Genomic DNA, 20589 nt, shown 5'->3' with positions numbered 1-20589 from the left:
TCCTCCCCTGCCCCTGACCCTGTCCCTGTCCCTGTCCTGCAGAGACGCCCATGCTGGAGGGCGAGGAGGACGAGGGTCTCCGTCTCTGGCACCTGGTGAAGAGCATCGAGGACCCGGATCTTCCCAAAACCCGCAAGAGCAGCCTGAGGGAGCGGGAGCGGGCCAAGGCCATCCCCGAGATCTACCTGACCCGCCTGCTGTCCATGAAGGTGGGACACACCCACCACCCGTCCCCCGCCTGTCTGTCCTCCGCCTGTCTGTCCTCCACCTGTCTGTCCCCCTCCTGTCTGTCCTCCGCCTGTCTGTCCTCCACCTGTCTGTCCTCTGCCTGTCTGTCCTCCACCTGTCTGTCCCCCTCCTGTCTGTCCCCCTCCTGTCTGTCCTCCACCTGTCTGTCCCCCGCCCGGCCGTCCCTCACCTGTCTGTCTCACCTGTCTGTCTGTAGGGGACACTGCAGAAGTTTGTGGACGATGTCTTCGTGGCCATCCTCAGTACGAAGCGTCCTCCTCCCATCGCCGTCCGCTTCTTCTTCGACTTCCTGGACGACATGGCCGAGAGACATGGAATCGACGACCCGGAGACCGTCCACATCTGGAAGACCAACAGGTGAGGACCACACCTGGACAGCGTCTCGCCCAACGTCCTGTCTGTCCCTGACTTGTCATGGACCTGTCTTCCTGTCCCTGACCTGTCTCTCGTTCTCTAACCCGTCCCCGTCCCCGTCTCCAGTCTCCCTCTCCGGTTCTGGGTCAACATCCTGAAGAACCCTCAGTTCGTCCTGGACGTCCAGGTGACGGACAGCATCGACGCCGTCCTGTCCGTCATCGCCCAGACCTTCATCGACTCCTGCACCACCTCCGAGCACAAAGTGGGACGGGTAGGACACCTCCGCCCGTCTGCCTGTCTCCACCCGTCTGTCTGCCTGTCTCCACCCGTCTGTCTCCACCCCCCTGTCTGTCTCCACCCGCCTGCTGTGACCATGTGACCTCACGCGGAGCTTCTCGTCCAATCAGGACTCTCCGGTCAACAAGCTGCTGTACGCCAGAGAGATCCCCCGCTACAAGCAGCTGGTGGAGAGGTGAGTCCAACAGGTGGCCCGTGGTCCCAAGCCGGTCCCCGCCGGGTCCAGCGTGGTCTGAAGGAGCAGCAGGGACGGAGAACACAGAACATCTCAGCCTGTCTCAGTCCAGAGACACCTGGAACACCTAGAACCAGGGTGCGCAATAGGCGGTCTGTGGTCCACATCCAGACCTGGAACACCTGGGAGGTCTCAGCAGGACGGGATGTCCTCAGAGGGCTGCAGCTGTGGACGGATGGGTTCTGAGTCTCGTCCATAGATTGTAAATAAATGGACAGAGCTGTCCTGACGTCCCCCACAGCGTCCCAGATCCCGTCCTGAAGACTCCAGCGAGTCCAGCAGGACGGCTCCATGTTGAACATTAGAGTGTGATTGGTCCAGCCCGTCATGTGACCGCATCACGTGGCCAGAGGGGGCGCTGTGATCGGGCGATTTATGCAGAACTTGAACTCATCAAATACAATCAGCAGATGATTGATGTTAAACTCAGAGACTGGTGAAGCAGCAGGTGGAGAACCAGGGACAGAGACCAGGACCTGGTCTGGACCCGGGACTCTATCTGTCTCTCTGCTCTCTGAACATCGGCATCTTTGAATGGTTCCAATGAGACCAGGGCTCTTTTTAAAACCAGCATCATCGCCCCCTGCTGGCATTTCCCTGGAATTACAGCCTTTCTGCACTTCTTCATCTGTGTTCGAAACCGCAGACTTACCTCCTACTCACACTAACTCATTGAGTATGCAGTGTGTTCACACTGGCAGTATGCGATTTTGAGTATACGAGAAGTTCCCGGATGCATACTGCATTCGCCAGAAATGTTGAGTACACATCGTGTGTTCACTACTCATACTGAAATTACCCAAGATGCAACGCGACGGACAGCGGTTGCACCAGACAGAGCTTGCGCCGCCTGGCGGCCGGCGGGTGTGGTGGGGGGGCTGGCCCCGCGATCTGGGTCCGGCCCCGGAGGGTGTGAGAAACTCTGCGCTCGCCGGCGGGCCCGCCGCTGGGGTGCCGCGCTGCACCGGGGGGCCCGGGGGTCCGCCACCGGACCTCCGAAACCGTCTCGGTGTGACTCCCGGGGCGGGCCGCTCCGTGGGACCGCTGGGTGAGACGGCGCGTCTCGGCCCCGCTGCCGAGCGGGTCGGCGGGGAGCCGGTCGGAGTGGCGGGGGCGGCCGGCGGCGTGATCCATGGTCGCCCGCCGCCAAAGCCCGACCGGGCCCGGAGGCCGGGCCGCCGGGTCTGGGGACCCGACTGCCACGGCCACGGCGCTGGGTGCCGTGCCGGGCGGGGGCCCCGGGGCGGGTCCGGGGTTCCTGTGTGCTCTGCTTCTCTGACTCCTCCTGCTGGAGCCGCTCACCGCGGCTGGCTCACATATCGCCGAATTCGTCCGAACAAAATCATAAACGGTTGGAATTTGGACAAATAAACGACACACTCGGCTCTAAACCACCACTTTGTCGCCTAATTTTAAAAAAATCTGGATGAAGTTGTACATTTGAAGAGTTTAGAGCTAAAGTGAAATCAGCTTTAGCAGGTCGATTTCGGCTCGGGGAGGAGTGCAATGCATTGTGGGTTATTATGTAGTATGCTTTGCATACTGTCTGATGGACTGAGTCAGCAGGATGCAGGATGGATAGTATGAGTATGGAAGGATGTAGTAGGCAGTGTGCGGTTTCGAACACAGCCATTGATGTGAGCGGAGAGGCGGAGCCTGCGGGACACTTCCTGAAACCCGAGACGCTTCTGGACCGAAACGTCTTCAGTTTGATTTTTGGCCCAAATCTGCCGCCGTAGAAAATCCTCTGCTTCCTGTTGCCACGGAAACAACGCTCACTGTCACTCTTCTACTCTGTGTGTGTGTGTGTGTGTGTGTGTGTGTGTGTGTGTGTCTGCAGGTATTACAGTGACATCCACAGCGCTGCGTCCGGCTGCTACCAGGAGATGAACTCCACCCTGACGGAGCTCTCAGGGGTCAGTAACACACCAGGTGTCTGTGATGTTGTCCACATGCGACTGTAACTCCTCCGTGTGTGTGTGTGTGTGTGTGTGTGTGTGTGTGTGTGTGTGTGTGCGCGCGCGCAGAGTTTTGCCTCGGAGATGAACAGTCTGGTTGCTCTCCATGAGCTCTACAAGTACATCAACAAGTACTACGACCAGGTACCACACCTACACCCACACCGCTACACCCACCACTACACCCACACCGCTACACCCACCACTACACCCACCACTACACCCACACTGCTACACCCACTGCTACACCCACATTAGGCCAGTTTATCAGACTAGTTTTGAACAGGTTCAGGACTAGTTGGAGCTTCAGGCTGGTTTGGACTGGTTTAGCTGGTTTAGACTGGTTTAGCTGGTTTGGACTGGTTTAGACTGGTTTAGCTGGTTTGGACTGGTTTAGACTGGTTTAGACTGGTTTAGCTGGTTTGGACTGGTTTAGACTGGTTTAGACTGGTTTAGCTGGTTTGGACTGGTTTAGCTGGTTTAGACTGGTTTAGCTGGTTTGGACTGGTTTAGACTGGTTTAGACTGGTTTAGCTGGTTTGGACTGGTTTAGACTGGTTTAGACTGGTTTAGCTGGTTTGGACTGGTTTAGCTGGTTTAGACTGGTTTAGCTGGTTTAGACTGGTTTAGACTGGTTTAGCTGGTTTGGACTGGTTTAGCTGGTTTAGCTGGTTTAGACTGGTTTAGACTGGTTTAGACTGCCGTAAACCCTCTTCTAGTAGGCGGGGCTAGTACTGGTCTCAGCTGCAGCTGCACCAGGCTTTAGTGGAAGGAGGCGTGTATAAGAGAGACGCTGACATTTTAAAATGAGCAGAAAGATCTTTTGTGTCAGTTTTAATTCAGTAAAATCTTCTGAGCTCATTTATTTTTTCAATCGATGTGAAAGAAACTAAATCTCAGCATCGAGTTTCATGTTCTCTGTCCCTCCGCCATTTTTACTTGGATGCGTGTAATACACACAGTGGCCACACCAGGAGGACTGGCGCTGTAGCCCAGACTACTGTCAGGACAGCGCCGCAGCATGTACTATAACTACCGTAAACCCTGTGATACTGACTGTATTCCGTTAAACCCGTCTCCTTTAAAGGAATACTCCACCCAAAAAACGATTTGGCCTCATTTTCTACTCACCCTCCTGCTGAGAAACACTCTGGAGCACTTTTTTGACGTTTCAAATGCAGTTGGAGATGTTTGGGGATTTTCGTTGTCAACAAACAGGGGTCGACAGCGCCCGACAGAAAAAACGGTCCATAACGTCCACAAAACGTGTCCATTTTCCTTCATACTGCTCGTCCGCTGTAATCCAAGTGTCCTGAGCGCGTAACGTCCATAATTAATTCTTAACGAGGTCATTTAGTACATTTTAAGAGCCCAAACAGGGCGCTCTCTACTGCTCCAGTGCACGTCTGCACGCAGCCTGAACTACGGAAGCCTCGGCAGACCAAGCAACACGCTTGCGCGCTTTCAGCGACTACTTTTCTAAATTGCAAGCGTAGAAGAAGAAGTTCCGCTGTTTATATTCTGCTGAGTGACCGAGCTGTGGACAATCACAAAAGTGATTGGCTACTGTTTTAAAGCTTTGAATTCGGTGTCCTGCTGAAAGGGCACAAGCGTGTTGCTTGGTCTGCCGAGGCTTCCGTAGTTCAGGCTGCGTGCAGACGTGCACTGGAGCAGTAGAGAGTGCCCTGTTTGGGCTCTTAAAATGTACTAAATGACCTCGTTAAGAATTAATTATGGACGTTACGCACTCAGGACACTTGGATTACAGCGGACGAGCAGCATGAAGGAAAATGGACACGTTTTGTGGACGTTATGGACCGTTTTTTCTGTCGGGCGCTGTCGGTCCCTGTTTGTTGACAACGAAAATCCCCAAACATCTCCAACTGCATTTGAAACGTCAAAAAAGTGCTCCAGAGTGTTTCTCAGCACGAGGGTGAGTAGAAAATGAGGCCAAATCGTTTTTTGGGTGGAGTATTCCTTTAAAGGAGACGGGTTTAACGGAATACAGTCAGTATCACAGGGTTTACGGTAGTTATAGTACATGCTGCGGCGCTGTCCTGACAGTAGTCTGGGCTACAGCGCCAGTCCTCCTGGTGTGGCCACTGTGTGTATTACACGCATCCAAGTAAAAATGGCGGAGGGACAGAGAACATGAAACTCGATGCTGAGATTTAGTTTCTTTCACATCGATTGAAAAAATAAATGAGCTCAGAAGATTTTACTGAATTAAAACTGACACAAAAGATCTTTCTGCTCATTTTAAAATGTCAGCGTCTCTCTTATACACGCCTCCTTCCACTAAAGCCTGGTGCAGCTGCAGCTGAGACCAGTACTAGCCCCGCCTACTAGAAGAGGGTTTAAGGTCAGGATGGAAAGAAAGTCAGGAGGTATGAAGTAGAGGTTAAAGGTGAAAAGTTTAGAAAGACGTCTTGAAGTCTCTGTTGAGCTGTGATTGGTGGACTGGAGCTCAGGCTGACGGCGTCTGTCCCTGGTCTCAGATCATCCTGTCCCTGGACGAGGACAGCTCGGGACAGAAGATGCAGCTGGCCTACCGCCTGCAGCAGGTCGCCGCCCTGGTGGAGAACAAGGTCACCGACCTCTGAGCAGGACACGCCTCCAGAGACACTGACTGGACAGCTGTTACACTGTCTTCCTGCTGAGTGTGTGTGTGTGTGTGTGTGTGTGTGTGTGTGTGTGTGTGTGTGTGTGTGTGTGTGTGTGTGTGTGTGTGTGTGTTTTTATAGTCAGACTCAGGTCTTTTGATTTCCTCGCACAGCCGCAGTTAAGCTAATGTCAAAGTAAAGTTGAATTTAGCCAACTGATCCTGATCCTGATCCTGATCCCGTACCCAGACCCGGACCCGGGTCATGGGCCTGTGTGGGACCACGACAATCTACCAGTCCTCTGGAGGACCAGCCTTGCTCCTGCCGCCTTGCACTACGTTTCCCAGGGTTCCCTGCGGTTCCTGCCTGTCCCCCCTGGAACCGCGGCCCGGACCTCGGACCGGGTCTGGGGTTCAGGAACCAAACGCAATAACAGATTCAGAACTAGGGGGCGTAGGAGTCCGGTTTCAGTGTGAGTCCGGGTTCTGGGCCTTCTGACCTCAGACCGGACCGGCGCCTGATGGGCCGGGTCCTTCGAGTCTTCCTCAGTTCTGGGTTGGGTCCAGCTTGGCCCACCTGGACTCCTCAGGTCTACATGGAAGCAGGTTCTGATTGGATCTCCAGCCGATCCAGCAATAAATCCCGGTTCTGTGAGCCGGTCTTCAGTTTGCTTGTTTTGCTCGTCGGTTGAAAACTTTGGTCTCCAGGTTCAGCTCGGAGACGACGTCCTGGGGTCCAGGAAGTGGACCAGCAGGTCCCTCGGGGATCTGATCGGCCACCTTGGTCTCCGCGCCAACATTCACCACGTCCGACAAAACGGACACCGTGACCGGGAACCCAGACCTGGAACCCAGACCTGGAACCCAGACCGGGAACCCAGACCGGGAACTGAGACCTGGCCGACATCCTGCAGGTCTTTGGAAGCTCCTGCTGACAAAAGGCTGGATTTTACCTCCACTTTAGACGATGATGGTTTCTTATTTGTCAGTGTGACCGGTTCACAAACAAACAAACAAACAAACAAACAAACAAACAAACAAACAAACAAACACACACAAACAGTCAGACAGTCAGACATGCTCACTGAAGTTTGTTAAGTGTGGAGAGCAGAAGAGCGTCTTGAAGTCGGACTCACACTGAAACGTTAAAATTAAACCTGCTGAACCAAGAAAAACCTGAAGAACAATCTGAAGTGTGTGTGTGTGTGTGTGTGTGTGTGTGTGTGTGTCACTAACTTATTGTGTGTACATACTGTAAGTCCTGTTTATACTTATTTATCCGGCTGTGCCTTCAGTCCTGCAGCTTGGTGGCGCTGTCTGTTCAGACAGAAGCCTTATTGAAAGTGTGTCCCGGTGCATGATGGGAAGTCCCGTTGCATTATGGGAAGTGATGGGAGGATCCCATCTTAACTTATATTGAACCAGAGGAGAGGAACCTAAATGATGCACTCAGAAACCTGATAAACTGCGAACCTCCGAGAGCACGGCGAGACGGGCCGGTTACCGGTTCACACTAACCGTTGACCCCTGAAGCTGTTGGGACTGTCTGTTGGGACCAGGTGTTGGGACCGGGGGTTGGGACCGGGGGTTGGGACCGGGGGTTGGGACCGGGGGTTGGAACCATGACTGCAGCGTTCTGTTACCCAGAGTTCAGTGCAGAACCAGCAGGGAGCCGTCAGTGCGGCTAGCCCTTCACCGCGGCCACAGCTAGCATAGCCAGAGCTCCGTCTGTCACTTTATGTTGGTCAGACCAGTTCAGGTTCAGACCCGGACCTGAGCTGCTTCCCAGTGGGCTTGTCCTCCTGGCAGAGCGCCGCCCTGCTGGCCGTCCTCAGAGCGCCGCCCTGCTGGCCGTCCTCAGAGCGCCGCCCTGCTGGCCGTCCTCCTGGCAGAGCGCCGCCCTGCTGGCCGTCCTCAGAGCGCCGCCCTGCTGGCCGTCCTCAGAGCGCCGCCCTGCTGGCCGTCCTCCTGGCAGAGCGCCGCCCTGCTGGCCGTCCTCCTGGCAGAGCGCCGCCCTGCTGGCCGTCCTCAGAGCGCCGCCCTGCTGGCCGTCCAGCCGGCTGAATCCGAACCACCGCTCCATCTCAGTGTTCTGAAGACGGAACATGAAGAGAACCAGTAATGGTTCCAGGACACAAATGGCTGGACGGTCCAGGTCATAGGGTCAGAATCCCAAAGCCGGGTCTGGGTCCAGTCTGAGGACGGAACTTGGTGGAGTGTCGGGACATTTGGGTTCAGCCTGGGACTGTTCTGGACCCGCTGTAGAAACGAGGCCTTCAGGACTATCTGGAACCCTCGCTGACAGGTTCAGGTTCCGATCCGGATTGTCTCGACAGCCCTGAGACCGCGGCTCCTGGACTCTGCTGGCCTGTCCTCCCACTGTGAGTCCCAGATACTCCTCAATGCCTTGAAATCGTCCTTGATTCCACCGATATTTCAGGGTTTCAGCTAACATGATGTCCAGAACCGTCCAGAACCGTCCTGGGTCCGCGTGACTTTTTCTGGACTGCCACCTGGCAGCCGGTCTCAGATCTGAAAACCTCAGGACCATCCAGGACTTTGTGACAAGTCTTTGCATGATTTGCCCAGGACCATCCTGGACTGTCTTGAACTGTCTCCGACTGTCCCGGACCGTCCCTGAAAGAGTCCAGATCTTCCAGTGCTGCTTTGAGGTTTGCTGAGTTTTCAGGACACGTTCTAGACTTCCTTTGATCTTCTTGAAGGTTCTTGTCCTTCACCCTCTTGGAACGTCTCAATCTCTGGTGGACTTCAAGAGATTCTCCGGAGAGAATTTGTCCCTGGTCTTCCAGAAACCTCCAGGAGTGTCCTGGACGTTGCGGACCTGTCCTGGTCTGTCCTGATGGGACTTGTCCTGGCCCTTCCCCAGCAGGCGGTGAGCAGATGGACTGGGTGTCCTCTGGGTGTCCTCTGCTCCGGAGCTGAGCCAGACTTGTGCCCCTGGTCTTGCTGAGTCCGGGTCCTGCCAGCTGGTCTCAGCTCCGGGACTTTCTTGCTCCTGTCTCTCTGGACGTCCTCGGAGCTCCTCTCTGTGTTTTTGCCTCCTGTGTTTGACCGTAGTGTAGTGCTCTGCATGCCAGTGACGATGACGATGATGACGATGATGATGACGATGATGACGATGATGATGATGATGATGACGATGATGATGACGATGATGACGATGATGATGATGATGATGACGATGATGATGATGATTCATGGTGCTTCTTGTACTTTTTTTTCTTTGCCTCTGTTTAAAGATGGTGGGCGGAGCTTGTGCTCTGCTCGATTGATCCTCAGCTCTTATTGGTCGATCTCAGTACTCGGATAGATCCTCGGCTCTGATTGGTCGATCTCTTTTCTACAAGGGAAGGAACTCTTAGGGGTTTGTATAAGTGAGCTGTTGTCTGATGAAGCGCAGACTGTTTTCTACCGACTGTACAGTTTGCTAACGGTGTAAATGTGCCTGTACATAAATGTGAGGATGACGATGCTGAGGAAGAGTTTGTCTGCAACACAAAGTGTTTCTACGGTGACGCCCAACAGTTTGTATCCTGTACAAATAAAGTCTAATTTTAACAGTTCTTTACCGTGTCCCTCTGATGAAGCAACACACTGTCCACACACTGTCCACAGGCTGTCCACACACTGTCCACAGGCTGTCCACACACTGTCCACAGGCAGTGGGACAGTCTTGAACCGAAAACACCAATAATGATCTGCACTGTTATGATTTACTGTCCCGACCACAGACAGGTTCTAGAGCTCATCATAGACCAGAGACCAGGTTCTAGAGCTCACCATAGACCAGAGACCAGGTTCTAGAGCTCACCATAGACCAGAGACCAGGTTGCAGAGCTCACCATGTAACAGAGACCAGGTTCTGGAGCTCACCATAGACCAGAGACCAGGTTCTGGAGCTCACCATAGACCAGAGACCAGGTTCTGGAGCTCACCATAGACCAGAGATAGCTCTTCTCTAAGTTTCGAATGATCTGATGGCCTCAGACAAAGGACTCGTCTCAGTTCTGGTCTCTGTTCTTGTCCTGTTCTGGTCTTTGAGAGGATACTGGACTTAATTTAGACCCGAACCCCTGAGAGGAACCTGTAAAGTCTTTTAAACCAGGGGAACGGGGACTGAGAGGGACTCTGGAACAGTCGTCCTTTATTTGTTCCTCCACAGTAGATTATTGTGGTTCTCTGTCATCAGAGAACAAGGAACTCCGGAACACTTGGTTCAGAACGCTGCAGTGGGTTCTGAGTAGAACCAGAAGGGAGAACTGTTCCCTGTTCATTCCAGATCAGAACTTTGAATCATTGTGAACAACCAGGCTCTGTCTTCTCCTTCTCCCTCCTTCCATCCTCACTGAGGTGGAACAACAGAACTCCTCTGGGTCTGGTTCTGCAGGGTTCTGCTCTGGGTCTGGCTCTGCAGGGTTCTGCTCTGGGTCTGGCTCTGCAGGGTTCTCCTCTGGGTCTGGCTCTGCAGGGTTCTGCTCTGGGTCTGGCTCTGCAGGGTTCTGCTCTGGGTCTGACTCTGCAGGGTTCTCCTCTGGGTCTGGCTCTGCAGGGTTCTGCTCTGGGTCTGGCTCTGCAGGGTTCTCCTCTGGGTCTGGTTCTGCAGGGTTCTCCTCTGGGTCTGGCTCTGCAGGGTTCTCCTCTGGGTCTGGCTCTGCAGGGTTCTGCTCTGGGTCTGGCTCTGCAGGGTTCTGCTCTGGGTCTGGTTCTGCAGGGTTCTGCTCTGGGTCTGGTTCTGCAGGGTTCTGCTCTGGACCTGGTTCTGCAGGGTTCTGCTCTGGGTCTGGTTCTGCAGGGTTCTCCTCTGGACCTGGTTCTGCAGGGTTCTGCTCTGGGTCTGGTTCTGCAGGGTTCTGCTCTGGGTCTGGTTCTGCAGGGTTCTGCTCTGGGTCTGGTTCTGCAGGGTTCTGCTCTGGGTCTGGCTCTGGATGAATCTCTGGTTTTTTTTGTTCTCAGGGTGTCAATAAAACTCAATTGAACTGAAGTCATTGTGACGTTTTATCAAATTTCAATTAAAACTGTTTCTGATGCGACACACACACACACACACACACACACACTCACAAACACACACACACACACACACACACACACACACACACTCACAAACACACACTCACACACACACACACACGCGCAGTCTTGTATTTCTATCCTTGTGGGGACCGTCCATTGACTCCCATTCATGTCTAGCCCCTAACCCTGACCCTTACCCTAACCCTAACCCACACCACAACAAAGCCTAACCCTAAAGAAATGTTTTTGCACTTTTACTTTTTTCAGTAACAACAACATGGTCAAGAAAACACTGTTTCTCCTACTTAGGACCGGAAAAAGGTCCCCACAAGGCACGTCGTTCCACGTTTTGCTATCCTTGTGGGGACATTTGGCCCCGACAAGGATAGAAATACAAGAACACACACACACACACACACACACACACACACACACACACACACACACACAGCTCCCAGTTTAGCTCCAGCATCAGCATGCTCCTCACTGCGCATGCGCCCCGCCCGGTGTCCGGTGTCAGCAGCTGTTCGCTTCATGAACGGTCGGACCGGCGCAGCACGTTCAGCACACCGGGAGCAGCACACGTGGGCCCGGTACCGACCCAGACCGGGTCCTGAGGCGGTCCTGCTCCGGTTCGCGGTTCCTGGACAGAGCCGCGTCCTGCAGCTGGAGCTAACGGGACTTTAACGGGTCAGAGGGCTCGGTGACAGCGGACCGTCAGCTGTTATCTAACGGGGCTAACGGGGGGGCTAACGGGAAACTAACGGGGGGCTAACGGGAAGCTAACGGGGATCTAACGGGAAGCTAACGTGGGGCTAACGGGAAGCTAACGGGGGGGGCTAACGGGAAGCTAACGGGAAGCTAACGGGGGGCTAACGGGAAGCTAACGGGGGGGGCTAACGGGAAGCTAACGGGAAGCTAACGGGGGGCTAACGGGGAGCTAGCGGAGAGCTAGCGGAGAGCTAGCGGAGAGCTAACGGGAATAACGGGGCGAACGGGACAGGCCAGCGGCTCATGGTTGCCTCGCTCACCGGGGACCCCTGCGGACCTCAGCCCGGTTCTGGAGGACAGAGCCGTCGGAACACCGGCCTCCCGGTCTGGACCCCCCCTTCCCCGGTTCGATTGGAGAACCGGGAGCCGACATGTTGATAGGTATGTCAGTGGCGATTGTGACGGGTTCCCGGTACCGGTACCGGTACCCGGCTGTGACACGCACGGCTGGACGCCAGCCTGAGCTTCACAGGGGAAACCGGACCGGACCGGGTCAGACTGACCCTCCGGTGTCTCCTGATCTTCCCAGTCTGGATCTTCCTCGTCTGCAGGGTCAAAGGTCACACTGTCAGGGTTCAGCATGCAGGGCAAAGGTCACCGTCCTGAATGTCTGACAAGCAAGACGAGCCGAGGCGTCGGCTCTGCCGGGTTCCTCAGGGTTCTCCAGTTCCTCTCGAGACTTTAGAACCAGGATAGAACCGGTTCTGAAACAGACCATGTCAGCCCGACCCGGGAGAACCCGGCAGGTTCTGCTGAGGTTCCACCCTGAACCCCGAACCGGCCGGAGAACGTTCTGCTGCAGAACCCGATCGCTGCTGCAGTGCGTTCTCCTGGAGGTGTGTGTGTGTGTGTGTGTGTGTGTGTGTGTGTGTGTGTGTGTGTGTGTGTGTGTGTGTGTGTGTTCTAACACGCTCCTCCTCTCCAGCAGTCAGCGCCGGAACCGTAAACTCAGCCGGCGGCGGCAAGAAGAACCGCCGGAGGGGCAAGAAGCACCGGAGAGGACGGCCGGACGAGAGCCGGTGAGACACACGCACACACACACACACACACACACACACACACACACACACACACACACACACACACACACACACACACACACACACACACACACGTGCAGCCTGCTCAGAGGCTAAACTTAGCGCGGCTCCTGGGGAACATGTGGAGTTTCGTTTCAGGAGAATCAGCTGTTGTTTTGACTTTCTGTCGGTCAGGAACCGCGTTCCGTCAGGAGAACCTCATCAACATGACTCAGCATGTGAAGGAAGGTTTCAGACCAGAACCCAGACCAGTACCCAGACCGGTCCAGAACCCAGTCCGGTCCAGAACCCAGACCGGTCCAGAACCCAGACCTGTCCAGAACCTAGACCAGTCCAGAACCCAGACCTGTACCCAGACCAGTCCAGAACATGGGACGGCTCGTAGCCAGCTACAGGACCTGGACCATTCAAGAATTCAATCTTCATAATGCACCTGGACTGTTGGGCCTACGTCCCATAATGCACCTGGACTGTTGGGCCTATGTCCCATAATGCACCTGGACTGTTGGGCCTATGTCCCATAATGCACCTGGACTGTTGGGCCTATGTCCCATAATGCACCTGGACTGTTGGGCCTATGTCCCATAATGCACCTGGACTGTTGGGCCTATGTCCCATAATGCACCTGGACTGCTGGACGGTGACACGCGGTCTTTAGAGAGCGAGTCTGGAGCGATGCTAATGCTGAGAAAAGACAGCGACGAGCTCTGGAGGTCCTGCTCCTTCCTTCCTTCGGTTCCTGGTTTCCTCCGGGACCGTCCTCCGGGACCGTCCTCCGGGACCGTCCTCCGGGACCGTCCTCCGGGACCGTCCTCCGGGACCGTCCTCTAGATGCTGATAGGCTGAGAGTCCCGGTGGGCGGTTCCGGGCGGTTGGTAGTTGAACGCTATTGGCTGGTTAGCAGGACTTCCTGTGCCGTCCCGGTTGAGCAGCGCAGGACAGCGGCGGCTGGAGGTCGTGGTCGAGTCGTAGACGAGCCAGTGGCTGGGGTCAGGGTCAGGGTCAGGGTCCGGCAGGGGGCGGGGCTGGACCGAGGTTCTGAAAACGTGTCTTTGTTTCCTCTTTCAGACCCAGTGACCTCTGTGACCCCTCAATGACCCCGACCCCCCCGGGTCACCCAGAAACCGCCCAGCTGCCTCCCCAGGGTCACTCCGAACCACCACACACACCAGCACCTCCAGAGGGGCCTCCTGAGACCAGGACCCCGCAGAGAACCCAGGCTGAGACCCCCCCACCCCCCCAGACCCCCACCCACTGCCCCCCACCCCTGCAGAGTGTGCCCCCCACCCCTGGTCTAGTAAAGACCGGGGACCCCCACCCAGGCGGTCCTGAAGACCCCCTGCTGTTCTCCCAGAGCCCCGCCCACAGTGTCAGCCAATCACCACCTCCGCTTTTCCAGACCATTACCCAGAATTCCTCCAGGTCGCGTCACAGAACACCGGACGACCAATCGCAGCTCTGCAAATCCCCTCTGGTGTCCGGCGGAGCTCCGCCCACCCCCCCGCTGAGCCCCTCCCACCCGGACCCCTTCCTGCTGACCCCCGTCACCTTCACCTCCAGCGCCGCCTCCCGCCTGCCCCCCCCGCCCGGCCCCTCCCCCGCCTCCTTCCTGAGCTCCCTGGACTCTCTGGCCCCGCCCTTCGGACTGCGGCCCGTCGCGTCCCCGTCCGGCCGCCATCGGGCCACGCCCCCTCCGCCCCTGAGCCCGCCCCCCGCCCAGCTGCTGGGCTCCGACGACGAGGAGCAGGAGGACCCCCACGACTACTGCACAGGTGACCGGCTCTCCGCGCACCCTTTACATCCCGACCGATCCCACCCAGAATGGACGCCCAGGCGGTCCCACGCCGCCGCCGCCACTCCAACGCCACCGCCGTCGCTCCGGGTCCGGTGCCGCCGCTCCAGGTCCGGTGCCGTCGGCCCAACGGCGCCACCGCCAGGCGTTTTTGTAGCGTTGCATTGTGGGAGCATGAGCAGCCGTCAGATCTCAGGTCTCTGGACGGGGATCCACCAATCGCAGCGGGTCTCGATCAGGGGAGGCGGGACTTCCTGTTCTTCAGGTCCTCTGGTGGACAGGACTTCTGTGGGGACGTTTGATGGGTCACAATAAATCCGGTTCTCACTGTGGTTCCTTCGCCGAGCCCCCCAATCCTTTAGACCCTCTAGACCCTTGAGACCTTTGAGACCCGGGCCAGGCCACACCCCCACTGCCTGGATGGGCGGTCGGTCCGTACAGGACAGGAACGTCCCCAAGACCGTGAAGAACATTTGAGTTTAGAAATGTTGAAAATGTTCACACTGCTGCAGGTCCAGAGGCTCCGCAGCGATCTGAGACGTTCCGCCGTCAGCTGTCAGCTTGACCCTCAAAGGTTCTCGGGGTTCTGTCGGGCTCAAACTGAATGTGTAAAACGGTTCTAGACCGAAACGGTTTCTAGACTGTAGACCGCTGCCACTGCGGCGGCGCCGTGTTCTGCAAGGCGACCCCATGCTCTGCGGCTGTGTGGGCGGAGCCTGAGGAGCCTCCTGACGCCCTGTGTTCTCCGGTTCCAGGCGGGTACTACCCAGTGAAGATCGGAGACCTGTTCAACGGGAGGTACCACGTGGTCCGGAAGCTGGGATGGGGGCACTTCTCCACCGTCTGGCTCTGCTGGGACCTCCAGTAGGAACCCGACACCCGACACGTTCCACCTGTTCTGCTGCGCTTCTCCGCCTCTCTCTCTCTCTCTCTCTCTCTCTCTCTCTCTCTCTCTCTGTTTTAATCAAAACTTTTTTCCAACACTGTCTATTGATTTGCATCATAAACGGTCTTCCTCTAACTAGCAGCCGAACTAGCAGCTGTCTTCCTCTAACTAGCAGCCATCTTCCTCTAACTAGCAGCCATCTTCCTCTAACTAGCAGCCATCTTCCTCTAACTAGCAGCCGTCTCCCTGTAACTAGCAGCCGTCTTCCTCTAACTGGCAGCTGTCTTCCTCTAACTAGCAGCCATCTTCCGCTAACTAGCAGCCGTCTTCCTCTAACTAGCAGCTGTCTTCCTCTAACTAGCAGCCATCTTCCGCTAACTAGCAGCCATCTTCCTCTAACTAGCAGCTGTCTCCCTGTAACTAGCAGCTGTCTCCCTGTAACTAGCAGCTGTCTTCCTCTAACTAGCAGCCATCTTCCGCTAACTAGCAGCTGTCTCCTTCTAACTAGCAGCTGTCCCCCTCTAACTAGCTGTGAGCATGTTGTCTGTTGAGGCCAGATGGTTTTCGTTCAGGGACTGAAGTGGTGGTTTGGTTTATTGAGTTTGGTCGGGTTTGGTTTCAGAGAGTTTAGCGGGTTGGGTTTAATTTAGTGGGTTGTGTTGAGTTGGATTTTGTGGGTCGGGTTTAGTTTAGTGGGTTGGGTTGGGTCGCGTTGGGTTTGGTTTAGTGGGATCGGTTGGGTCGGGTTTGGTGGTTTTGGTTGGGCCAGGTTGGGTTTAGTGGTTTGGGTCAGGTGGGGTTGAGTGGGTCGGGTCAGGTTTAGTTGGTTGGGTTTAGTTTGGTGGGTTGGGTTTAGTGGGTCGGGTTTCGTGGGTTTGGGTCACTGGGTCGGGTTAAATGGGTTTGGTTGGCCTGGGTTTGGTTTAGTGCAATGGTCGGCAGTTAGCCTCGGCCGCCACCGTTGACCCCCCCCCCCCCCCCCCACCCTGCTCTCCAGTCGCCCTTGCGAGCCCCACCCCCGCCCGCCATTCAAGTGCCCAAAAAAAAAAAAGTGGCCCGAATCCATTTCGAATAGCCGACCCCCCGGTTTCGTGGGTCAGGTTTCGTGGGTCGGGTTTCGTGGGTCGGGTCGGGTGCAGTAGGTTGGGTTGCGTTTAGTGGGTTTGGGTCAGTGGGTTGGGTTTGGTTTAGTGGGGTGGGTCGAGTCGAGTTTAGTGGGTTTGGTTGGGCCGGGTTGGGTTTAGTGGGCGGAGCCGGGTTCAGCAGCATGGCGTCTGATTGGCTCCCTGGTCCTCAGGAAGAAGCGCTTCGTGGCTCTGAAGGTGGTGAAGAGCGCTCCTCACTACACCGAGACGGCTCTGGACGAGATCAAGCTGCTGCGCTGTGTGAGTCCAGCTTCCCCCGTCCCCCCGTCCCCCAGTCCTCCAGGTCCAGTGGTCCGAGGCACACTCATGGAGTTGTCTGTCTCCGTCCCTGCTGTCCCAGGTGAGGGACAGTGACCCTTCTGATCCGTACAGAGAGACCGTCGTCCAGCTCATCGACGACTTCAAGATCTCTGGAGTCAACGGAGTCCGTATCCTCCGGCTGTCTGTCCCCTGTCCGCCTGTCTCCTGTCCCCCTGTCCCCCCGTCTCGTCCTCACATGGTGCCAGTCCTTTCCTCAGCGTCCCTCAGATGTCTGCATGGTCCTGGAGGTTCTGGGCCATCAGCTCTTGAAGTGGATCATCAAGTCCAACTACATGGGGCTGCCCCTGGTCAGCGTCAAGACCATCATCAGACAGGTACCGCAGCAGACCGGCCCCCAGACCGGCCCCCAGACCGGCCCCCAGACCGGCCCCCAGACCGGCCCCCAGACCTGCTTTGAAGGACCAGCAGTAGCTCTGAGTCTGAAATCCTCTAGTCATCCTGGTTCTGGATTCAGGACCGAGTGGCTCTCACTCGGTTCCCCTGGACCAGCTGGGGTTCTGGAAATGTGGACTAGATCCCGAGGGACCTAGTCCTGACCTACTGACTGCTGATTGACTGGGTGGTGCTCGGCTCAGCTACGTCAGCCTCCACCCTCCTCCACCCACCGCCTGAATCCACCCGGGTTCCTGGGGTTCCCTCAGGGTCTCCCATCCAGGTACTGGCCAGGCCTGACCCTGTTTAGCTTCAGGCCCGACCGGATGTCAGCGGCGGTGCGACGCAGCTCGTCCCTGAACCAGGATCTCAGGACCGACGGGTCCAGCAGGGACTCGGTGGTTTCTCTGGTTCTCTGACCAGCAGGTTTGTCTCTGGGGGACTAATATGGACTGAGACTCTGGTGGACCAGCAGAGACGGGGGCTCTGGGACCCTATGGGGGCTCTGGGACCCTATGGGGGCTCTGGGACTCCATGGGGGCTCTGGGACTCCATGGGGGCTCTGGGACTCTGAGTTTGGTTCCTCAGTGGTGGATGTTGTCCCAGGTTCTGCAGGGACTGGACTACCTCCACACCAAGTGTAAGATCATCCACACGGACATCAAACCGGAGAACATCTTGTTGGACGTGGACGAGGTCTACGTCAGGAGACTGGCGGCCGAGGCCACCATCTGGCAGCGGGCCGGAGCCCCGCCCCCTTCCGGGTCTTCAGGTGAGGAACCAGCCAATAGGAGGCACTGTTGAAAACTAGCGTCCCAGTGGAGTTGAGCTGGACGGTTCTGGAATGTCTGGTGACCGTCCAACCAGAACTCCGTCAAAAGGAACATTTCTAGAACTGTTGGACATGTTCCAGAACCCGGCACGTTCTGGATGTTTGGCTTTGATGGAGTTCTTTAGGTTCTGTAGTGCTGGTGGGAGCTGTCTGTCTCTGTGTCTCTCTGTCTGTCTCTGTCTCTGTGTCTCTCTGTCTGTGTCTCTGTCTCTGTCTCTCTCTCTCTCTGTCCCTGTCTCTCTCTCTGTCTCTCTCTGTCTCTGCATGTCTCTCTCTCTGTTTTCCAGCCTGTTTATTTCTCCTTGGACACATTTCTAACTGCACTTTCTTTTCTTTCTGTCTGTCCTCTGTCCGTCCATTCTGTGTCCCCCCGTCCCCCCCGTCCCGCCGTAGTTAGCACAGCTCCCAGAGATGTCCAGGTAAGTCAGCCAGGTGTGATGCTCACTTCTGATTGGCTCCCTGCTGTGACGCTGTTTATTCCTCACAATAGTACTGCTACTACAGTACTGCTCTGTGTGTGTGTGTGTGTGTGTGTGTGTGTGTGTGTGTGTGTGTGTTTCTCAGGATGGAAAACTCTCTAAAAACAAAAAGAAGAAGATAAAACGAAAAGCGAAGCGTCAGCAGAGACTGCTGGAGGAGAGACTGGTGGACATCCAGGTGTGTGTGTTCACACGTTTAACTGTGTTCTTAGTGTGTGTGTGTGTGTGTGTGTGTCTGTTGACATGTTTAACTGTGTTCTTAGTGTGTGTGTGTGTGTGTTTTCACACGTTTAACTGTGTTCTGTGTGGGTGGGGAAGATAGGGGTGGTGGTGGGGGGCTGTGGAGGTTTGGGGGTTGGGAAGGTGTGTGTGCGTGTATGTGTATACGTGTGGGTGTGTATGTGAGTATGTATGTATGCGTTTGTTTTAGTGCTGTCAATTGTAATTGTGATGAATCCATCGAGGTCTGCCAGTTGGGTCAAAGAAAAGAACTAGAGGATAATAGTGTTTTTTCCTGACATTGGGATTTATGAGGATTAGATTCTTCATTGCAATTAATCTCAACTTTAAAAAAGTTAATTGTTGACAGTTCTCCATGAATTAATCACGATTAATTGTGATCAATGCGATTAAATTGTGATCAATGCGATTAAAACTGACAGCTCTAGTTTGTTTGTGTGAGTATGTATATGCGTGTGTGGGTGTGTATCTGTGAGTATGCACATATGTGTATATGTGTGGGCGATTGGAGGTGTGTATGTGAGGAGAGAGTGCGGTGTCCTGTGGGGGGGCCCCGGTGGGCCCTGGGTCTGGGTCCTTCCGCTGCCTCCTGTCTGTCCTCACCTTCACTCCTCCTGATGCATGATGGGAGGTGCTTCTTGGGTCGGTGGCTCTCTGGCCATGGTCGCTGTCGGCCCTGGTCCTGGGGTGGGGGGCGCTCCTGGCCCTGTCCTCCATCCGGGGGCTCCTGGGTGACGGGGGTGGTGCGGCATTTCCCCCCCCCCCCCACTCTCACTCACACACGTAGGGCTTTGGGAGGCGGGCTTATCAGGTTGGGTGTGGTGGAGGGTGGAGGGGGGTGGAGGGGGGGCCTAAGTGGCCCCAATCACTGCACCCTTCAGTGGCTCGCCTCTCAGTCTTAACTGCACGGGGGGGGCTGCTCGGTGGGCGGGGGGGCTGTGCAGGGAGCGGGGGGGCTGCTCGGTGGGCGGGGGGGCTGTGCAGGTAGCGGGGGGGCAGTTGTGGGGGGGGGTCCTGGATGTGGGGTTTGGTGTTCCCTTGCCTTCTGGGGGGGTCTCCCACAGGACATGACGGTTGGATGACGCAGGATAGGAATGTGTGTGTTTGGGGGAAAAAAAAAAAAACTGTTTTCTGTGTGTGTGTGTGTGGTGTGTGTGTGTGTGTGTGTGTGTGTGTGTGTGTGTGTGTGTGTGTGTGTGTGTGTGAGCAGAGGATGGAGCAGGAGGACGGTCTGCAGCAGCCTGAAGACACTGAGAGCAGCTGTGAGTTTCCTCACTTCACTCATCATGTGACCAAACCACGAAGTGTGTTTCCCTCCCTGGGAGAAGTGTGTGTCCAGAGCGACACACACACTCAGTGTGTGTGTGTGTGTGTGTGTGTGTGTGTCTGTGTCCAGAGCGACACACACACTGCGGGTGTGTGTCCAGAGCGACAGTGTGTCTCGCTCTGTCCAGACTGTCTCAGGACGTCTCTTTCTGTCTCCAGTCTCTCTGGTTGTCAACGGCAACCCTCCCGGCACCTCGGCCAATAGCAAAGCGAGCCCGGAGTCCAGCTGCTCCTGGTTGGAGGAGCGCTGCAATGGCCACGCCCCCGGACGCTTCTCCAGCCCCGCCTCCGGCCTGTCGGGCTTCTCCAGCTCCGTCCTGTCCGCCACGTCCGAGTCCACCCAGTCCGGGTTCTCCAGTGGACGGGACGGTCAGGACACACACACACACACACACACACACACACACACACACACACACACACACACACACACACACAGACAGTCCGTCAGGTGCAGGTGGTGATGTTGTTGTGGGTGTGTTGTTGTTTTGATGTTGTTGTGGGTGTGTTGTTGTTTTGATGTGGTTGTCGGTGTGTTGTTGTCATTGATGTTGTGTGTGTCTTTTGTTATTGATGTGTTTGTTGTGGATGTGGTTGTTGTTGATGTGTGTGGTTGTTGTTGCTGTGTTTGTTGTTGTGGGGTGTGGTTGTTTT

General features: G+C 55.8%; 3 protein-coding genes across 4 annotated transcripts in view; all 3 read left to right on the top strand.

Moving 5' to 3' along the window:
• plxnb3 (plexin B3) overlaps positions 1-7285 on the top strand; it is a 64923-nt gene extending 57638 nt beyond the window's left edge. Inside the window, 7 exon segments of the mRNA XM_030119197.1 lie at positions 43-209; positions 446-606; positions 730-877; positions 1014-1078; positions 2979-3054; positions 3166-3240; positions 5594-7285. Coding sequence (XP_029975057.1) covers positions 43-209; positions 446-606; positions 730-877; positions 1014-1078; positions 2979-3054; positions 3166-3240; positions 5594-5698 — 797 coding nt within the window. The 3' untranslated portion in view covers positions 5699-7285.
• Positions 1-20589, top strand: part of LOC115408444 (natural resistance-associated macrophage protein 2-like) — a 918259-nt gene that overhangs the window by 320196 nt on the left and 577474 nt on the right. The gene's annotated exons all lie outside the window — the stretch shown is intronic.
• Positions 11629-20144, top strand: LOC115408452 (serine/threonine-protein kinase spk-1-like). The gene is made up of 11 exons (XM_030119231.1): positions 11629-11883; positions 12428-12521; positions 13611-14314; positions 15090-15198; positions 16518-16605; positions 16706-16793; positions 16894-17000; positions 17665-17830; positions 18455-18547; positions 19820-19871; positions 20095-20144. The coding sequence occupies exons 1-9, from the start codon at positions 11874-11876 to the stop codon at positions 18469-18471; spliced, it is 1383 nt and encodes a 460-aa protein (XP_029975091.1). The 5' UTR covers positions 11629-11873; the 3' UTR covers positions 18472-18547; positions 19820-19871; positions 20095-20144.

Source organism: Salarias fasciatus, chromosome 20, assembly GCF_902148845.1.
Source record: "Salarias fasciatus chromosome 20, fSalaFa1.1, whole genome shotgun sequence".
Lineage (NCBI taxonomy): Eukaryota > Metazoa > Chordata > Actinopteri > Blenniiformes > Blenniidae > Salarias > Salarias fasciatus.
The sequence above is the reverse complement of the archived record's forward strand: the minus strand, read 5'-3'. Positions and strand labels throughout refer to the sequence as shown.